The sequence below is a fragment of the Xyrauchen texanus genome, chromosome 49 (genome assembly GCF_025860055.1).
Source record: "Xyrauchen texanus isolate HMW12.3.18 chromosome 49, RBS_HiC_50CHRs, whole genome shotgun sequence".
NCBI lineage: Eukaryota > Metazoa > Chordata > Actinopteri > Cypriniformes > Catostomidae > Xyrauchen > Xyrauchen texanus.
The window spans coordinates 1,022,942-1,030,699 of record NC_068324.1 but is presented as its reverse complement, the minus strand read 5'-3'; the positions used below and the strand labels follow the sequence as shown (position 1 = coordinate 1,030,699).

The 7,758-nt window shown below is 40.7% G+C and overlaps 1 protein-coding gene across 2 annotated transcripts in view; it reads right to left on the bottom strand.

The window, feature by feature from the left end:
- LOC127640132 (transmembrane protein 117-like) overlaps positions 1 to 7,427 on the bottom strand; it is a 56,862-nt gene extending 49,435 nt beyond the window's left edge. The window contains exons 1-2 of one of the 2 annotated variants that reach the window (XM_052122540.1): positions 7,268 to 7,427; positions 4,694 to 5,002 (exon numbers count right to left, since the gene is read on the bottom strand). In XM_052122540.1, coding sequence (XP_051978500.1) covers positions 4,694 to 5,002; positions 7,268 to 7,301 — 343 coding nt within the window. In that variant the 5' untranslated portion in view covers positions 7,302 to 7,427. The remainder of the gene's footprint in view (positions 1 to 4,693; positions 5,003 to 7,267) is intronic. The other variant, XM_052122541.1, reaches the window with a different exon arrangement.
- Between the last annotated feature and the right edge of the window lie 331 nt (positions 7,428 to 7,758).

Sequence of the window (7,758 nt, the reverse complement as noted above, 5' to 3'; positions counted from 1 at the left end):
GAGCTGACAGAACCGCTGATCCAGCAGAACAAGAACAGAGAGGAACCCGTCAGACTGATGACCATGAGAGCGATTCCTCAATGAATCAGCAATTCCACAACAAACATGAAAGATCCGACACATCTGAAAGAACTCACGACTAAAACACACTCACAGGTTTCACAGGAGTCTGTAAAGGTTGAACCCTTATTATCCAGTTCATTGAAAAGAATCAACTGAATCACTGAAAAGAATCAAATGAATTCAGACAGAAGAATCAACTGAATCACTGAAAAGAATCAAATGAATTCAGACAGAAGAATCAACTGAATCACTGAAAAGAATCAACTGAATCACTGAAAAGAATCGAATGAATTCAGACAAAAGAATCAACTGAATCACTGAAAAGAATCAACTGAATTCATTGACAAGAATCGACTAAAAGAATCGACTAAATTGATTGAAAAGAATCAACTGAATTCAGACAAAAGAATCAACTGAATCACTGAAAAGAATCGAATGAATTCAGACAAAAGAATCAACTGAATCACTGAAAATAATCGAGTGAATTGATTGAAAAGAATCAATTGAATTAACTGAAAAACATCGACTGAATTCACTAAAAGAATCGACTGAATTCACTGAAATGAATCGAATGAATTCATTGATAAGAATCTACTGAATTGTCTAAAAGAATCGACTGAATTTGACTAAAAGAATCGACTGAATTCATTGACAAGATTCGACTAAAAGAATCGACTGAATTCACTGAAAAGAATCGACTGAATGGAATGGAGCATAACTAGATAAATGCATATACACTCAGTGGGACACTGTTAAAAACACAATCTGAAGAACATCATCTCCTCTGCTGGAGACTCAAGATATGACTGTCTGAAACACAATAACTGAACGATTCAAATCAAACTCCGGTGCACACATGCAGCAGATGACCGGCGCATCTCCACAAGCACTCATGGGAAATTAAACCACGTTAAACCACACGTGCTAGAACAACTTGCTCATAACCTTTCTCTGGTATTCTTTTGTTGTGTGACATTGTGACGGGTTTGCCTGTGATAAAGTCTCTCATTGTACAGAACAATCGTTGTTTTGTTCTTCAGATCCGACCAAACAACAGAACAACATCAGCTGCCTCTGAAAGATCACGTTGAGCGTCCAGACAAATGGAGACATTATTCAAGTATCTTATAGGAGAGACAAATCATGCACTCCACCAGCAATGATCTTAAAAACGTTTGGATATAAACGCCTACATGTGTGAAATCAATTTGAGATGAGCTGAAACTGGATTGGACGAAGAGGGAGGGAACAGCAGTGATCAAGTGTCCAGCAAACATGTGATCTTCTTAAATACTGTTTTAAAAGCATTTTTAATTTTAAAAGTTAATTTAAAGTTGTTGATTGACAATTTATTGAAAGTATATTGCAAGATTTTCAGATATACATACACTAATATACAAGTAGTCAGGAGAGCGACTCGACTGCATCATTCACAGTGCATCATGGGAGTGGGCGGAGCTCTTCTGATGTGATGCTCTGATTGGTGGAACTCTCTTTAGGATTATGGGTAGTGTAGTTCTTCGCCAGGAATTAGCTATTTTTTAAAAGAAAAGTTGAAATAACATGGACTGATGTCTTCAACAGAAGCGTAAACCATCGATTTACAACCATAGGACTGTCTTTAAAGGTTCATATGTTATCGTTAATAATCCCTTCCCCTATGGAGAAAATGAATGGGATTTTTCCTTCCAGAAGCCAGAAGTCTTTCCCCATTCTGTTCCTCAGCACAATAGCATGGCCCATTTTGGATGTCTCCCTTTCAAGTGTGCATCCATGAATGCTTATTTATGAGCTGATAATACCCGTTCAAAAGTAGTGGTGTACTCTGACAAAATGGGGTTAATGGATGGAAATTTGGGTTGGGCTGAAACAACAGGGTTGCTGGGGTCAGAGGTCAACTCTTGTCTTCTAGTGACCTAAAAATGTCAGTTTTAACGTCTTCAAATATAGCCAAACATGCTGTTCGCTGTTGTGCATTTGCATCCCGCTACGTTAAGACAACATTTGAAAACTCGTTCTTTTTAAGTTTTTTATTTCGTTCGCCATCGTTTTCCAAATTCTGCAGTAATGAAGAGCACTTTTGAAATGCTCCATGAACTGTAGGGAGAAAATGTCATTCAAGTCAGAATAAGAGTTGAAAAATGTTGCAAAATGAATGAAACACATTAGCGTCAACGTAGCCTAATGTCATTTCTTTGCCACTAGCATCACCAAACAGATTCTGAAAACTTTTGCATCTCCCACTGACAGGCATCGACTGAATTCAGAAAAAAGAAACATCTGAATAGATTCGCCTGAATTCACCGACAATCATCGCCTGAATTCACCGAAAATAACTGCCTGAATTCACCGACAATCATCGCCCGAATTCACCGACAATCATCGCCTGAATTCACCGAAAATAACTGCCTGAATTCACCGACAATCATCGCCTGAATTCACCGACAATCATCGCCTGAATTCACCGAAAATAACTGCCTGAATTCACCGACAATCATCGCCCGAATTCACCGACAATAATTGACTGAATTCACCGACAATAAACGCCTGAATTCACCGACAGGCATAAACTGAATTCAGAAAAAAATTTGAATTCGACAATCATGCCTGAATTCACCGACAATCATCGCCTGAATTCACCGACAATCCTGAATTCACCGACAATATGCCTGAATTCACCGACAATCATCCGAATTCACCATAACGCCTGAATTCACCGACAATAATGCTGAATTCACCGACAATAATCGCCTGAATTCACCGACAATATCGATTACGACATATGCTGAATTCACCGACAATAATCGCCTGAATTCACCGACAATAATCGCCTGAATTCACCGACAATCATCGCCTGAATTCACCGACAATCATCGCCTGAATTCACCGACAATAATCGCCTGAATTCACCGACAATAATCGCCTGAATTCACCGACAATAATCGCCTGAATTCACCGACAATAATAAGCCAATTCACCGACAATAATCGCCTGAATTCACCGACATATCGAATTCGACAATAATGCCTGAATTCACCGACAATTCGAATTCACCGACAATCATAGCCTGAATTCACCGACAATAATCGCCTTCGAATTCACCGACAATCAATCAGCCTGAATTCACCGACAATCATCGCCTGAATTCACCGACAATAATCGCCTGAATTCACCAAAAATAACTGCCTGAATTCACCGACAATCATCGCCCGAATTCACCGACAATAATCGACTGAATTCACCGACAATAAACGCCTGAATTCACCGACAGGCATAAACTGAATTCAGAAAAAAGAAATTTTCGCCTGAATTCACCAACAGGCATAAACTGAATTCAGAAAAAAGAAATTTTCGCCTGAATTCACCGACAATAATCGCCTGAATTCACCGACAATAATCGCCTGAATTCACCGACAATAATCGACTGAATTCACCGACAATCATCGCCTGAATTCACCGACAATCATCGCCTGAATTCACCGACAATCATCGCCTGAATTCACCGACAATCATCGCCTGAATTCACCGACAATAATCGCCTGAATTCACCGACAATAATCGACTGAATTCAGATTTAAAAAACATCGGAATTAATTGGCAAGAATCGACTGAATTCAGATAAAAGAAACATCTGGATTAATTAAAAAAAATCAATTGACTTAACTGAGAAGAATCGACTCAAATCAGAGGAAATAATCGCCTGAATTCACCGACAATAATCGCCTGAATTCACCGACAATAATCGCCTGAATTCACCGACAATCATAGCCTGAATTCACCGACAATAATCGCCTGAATTCACCGACAATAATCGCCTGAATTCACCGAAAATAATCGCCTGAATTCACCGACAATCATCGCCTAAATTCACCGACAATCATCGCCTGAATTCACCGACAATAATCGCCTGAATTCACCGAAAATAACTGCCTGAATTCACCGACAATCATCGCCCGAATTCACCGACAATAATCGACTGAATTCACCGACAATAAACGCCTGAATTCACCGACAGGCATAAACTGAATTCAGAAAAAAGAAATTTTCGCCTGAATTCACCGACAATAATCGCCTGAATTCACCGACAATAATCGACTGAATTCACCGACAATCATCGCCTGAATTCACCGACAATCATCGCCTGAATTCACCGACAATCATCGCCTGAATTCACCGACAATCATCGCCTGAATTCACCGACAATAATCGACTGAATTCAGATTTAAAAAACATCGGAATTAATTGTCAAGAATCGACTGAATTCAGATAAAAGAAACATCTGGATTAATTAAAAAAAAAATCAATTGACTTAACTGAGAAGAATCGACTCAAATCAGAGGAAATAATCGACTGAATTCACAGAAAAGAATCGACTGAATTAATCTCCCACCGGCAGTCCAAACCGATAGTCCCGCCCAAACTCACGCCATTGGTCGAGCCGGTGTTGTTGTGTCGGGCTGGACGAGCTGCTCAAACAAACAGAGGAATGTTTTTAAAGCGCCTCAGGGACACAATGTTCCCCTTTTAGGTGAAATCAACCTGTGCATGAGGAATATTTGACTCTGCATATTAATCTGGGAAACAAGACATTATTTAAAGAGTAAACAAAGCTTCCAAATCGAGGACGTACCAAACAAGCGTCGATGAAACAGGAACTTCCCGGCGAAGAGGCCCGTGATGATGGCCAGAATCCACATCAGGACTTTCAGGACGTTCCATCCTCCACCGGGATATTTATTCACCACGAATGAGAAGCAGTTCCCCACCACGATCATGTGCGCTTCCGTCTGGCTGTGAGAGATGGGATCCTCCGCAAACATCAGGAAATTGAAGAAGGTGACCAGATACGCCACGACCAGACGGGACCAGGGGTGCTGGAAAAAATAACGGAACCGCACGTCAATCTCCATCCGTCTGAGGATGCCCAGACACCGGCCTCCTGAATGAGACGTAAAAGAGACAGAATGAGACGGATACAAGCGTAAAGAGACACATTTCTCGTCACGATGTGGAAAAGATATTTCAAAGAATATCCTGGCCGCTCCTTTCCATATATTGAAACGATGTTTGCCACCATAAAAGTGATCCATATGACCTCAAAACATGAGACTTCCTCATTCACTTTCATTGCATGGAAAAGAGCAGCTTGAACATTCTGCTAAACATCTCACAGAAGAAAGTAAGTCATATCGGTTTGGAGCAACATTTAAATAATAAATAATAATAATAATAATTAGAGAATTTCCATTTTTGGGTGAACTGTAACTGGTTAAGGAAGCCAGGAATTACAGGCCTCATGTTTGTGTGTCTAAATCCGGCCTGGATCTGGGGAAAACCGGCATGTCACACAGACACTCTAATGTTCACACGGTGACCCAAAAATATGTGAGCGTGTGTGATGACGTAAATGCACTGGAATAACCTGCTGCTTGGAAACCAAGTGATTCAGGACTCATTTAGCCCCTGTGCATGTGTGTGTGAGAGAGTGTGTGTTTGCATGTGTGTGTGTGTGTGTGTGTGTGTATGTGAGTGTGTGTGTGCGTGCATGTGTGTGTATGTGAGTGTGTGTGTGCGTGCATGTGTGTGTGTATGTGAGTGTGTATGTGAGTGTGTGTGTGTGTGTGTGTGTCTGTGTGCGCATGTGTGTGTGAGAGAGTGTGTGTTTGCATGTGTGTGTGTGCGTGCATGTGTGTGTATGTGTGTGTGTGTGTGCGTGTGCATGTATGTGTATGTGAGTGTGTGTATGTGAGTGTGTGTGTGTGAGTGTGCATGTATGTGTATGTGAGTGTGTGTGTGTGTATGTGAATGTGTGCGTATGTGAGTGTGTGTGTGCGTGCATGTGTGTGTATGTGTGTGTATGTGAATGTGTGCGTATGTGAGTGTGTGTGTGCGTGCATGTGTGTGTATGTGTGTGTGCATGTGTGTGCGTGTGTGTGCGTGTGCATGTATGTGTATGTGAGTGTGTGTGTGTATATATACCATGTTTGACTAAATGTTTCAACAGACCCATGATAGAAATGGATTCATAAAGTGACTAAATATTATGCCTTATATGTTTTATAACAGCAAGCGGTATTTGTAAGGGGTGGGTTTTAAAAATGTAATTAGCATTATTTAAAGGAATATTGCAGGTTTAACACAAGTTCAGCTCAATCGACAGCATTTGTGGCATAACATTGATTACCACTAAAATATATTTAGATTCATTTCTCCTTTTCTTTAATAAAGCACAAATGTGTGTTCCAGTGAGACACTTCCAATGGGGTAATTTTTGGAGGTTTAAAAGGCAGAAATGTGACTCTTACAATTTTATAAAAGCACTTACATTAATTCTTCTGTTAATCCTGGTGTATTATTTGAGCTGTAAAGTTGTTTAAATTGTAATATTTGGGTTTTAGAGTTTACAGCGTCACGTCGTCATGGCAACAAAGTTGTAAAATTGTCTATAACATTCCACAGATGTGGTCAGTGAGTGATTTAATGACAGTAAAATCATGTTAACACACATATTGTTTATGTCTTGTGTCTATACTTGTGCAACAGTATTTTAATGTTTACAGATTAAACCCCATTGACTTGCATTGGAAGTGTCTCACTGGAACACACATTTGTGCTTTATTAAAGAAAAGAAGGAACGAGATTATTTATTGTTTTAATCAATATTATTCCTCAAATGCTGCTGATTGAGTTGAACTTTTACTGAACCTGGAATATTCCTTTAAAAACGAAAGAAGTTATTAGGAAGTCCATGATATAATTACAAGCATTAATTGTGTGTGTGAGAGAGAGATACCACACGTGTAGTATATATATATATATATATTCACAAGCATGGCCACCCAGTGCAACTGTTGTTAGGAAAGTCTTCCCTTAAATAAATAAAACATAAACAGTAATAAATAAATGTGTGCACACTATATTTATGCGTAACAAATATCCGGCATATGCAGCGCGCACAGCACACACACACACACACACACACACACACACACACACACACACACACACACACACACACACACACACACACACAATAACCGCGTGGCCTGATTACTTCAAATGTTGTAAATCGACTCATAAATGCCATAAATCTCTGAGTTCTTTAAATCTCCACCGCCGGCACGTGAGTCCGGATTAAATCATGTATTCCAGCATATTCCACACGCGGTGATATACAATAAACAGTGGTGAAGGATTGTCTTACGGAGACAGTCGTGATCGTGATGTTCAGATCCCATCGCGACATCCGTGATTTGATTCCGATCTGAATAACGGATTCACCACACGCGTCTGACTGAACGGAACCAGAACCAGCACGAGACCAATAAACCTCCGATCATCATCACAACCATCAGCTGTTCAACATCCGGAACACAACATGGAGACTGACGTCTCTCTCTCTCTCTCTCTCTCTCTCTCTCTCTACCCCCCACCGCTCTCTCTCTCTCTCTACCCCCACCGCTCTCTCTCTCTCTCTCTACCCCCACCGCTGTCTCTCTCTCTCTCTCTCTCTCTACCCCCACCGCTCTCTCTCTCTCTCTCTCTCTACCCCCACCGCTGTCTCTCTCTCTCTCTCTCTCTCTCTCTCTCTACCCCCCACCGCTGTCTCTCTCTCTCTCTCTCTCTACCCCCACCCCCACCGCTGTTTCTCTCTCTCTCTCTCTCTCTCAATTTCAATTTCAATTTCAATTTAAA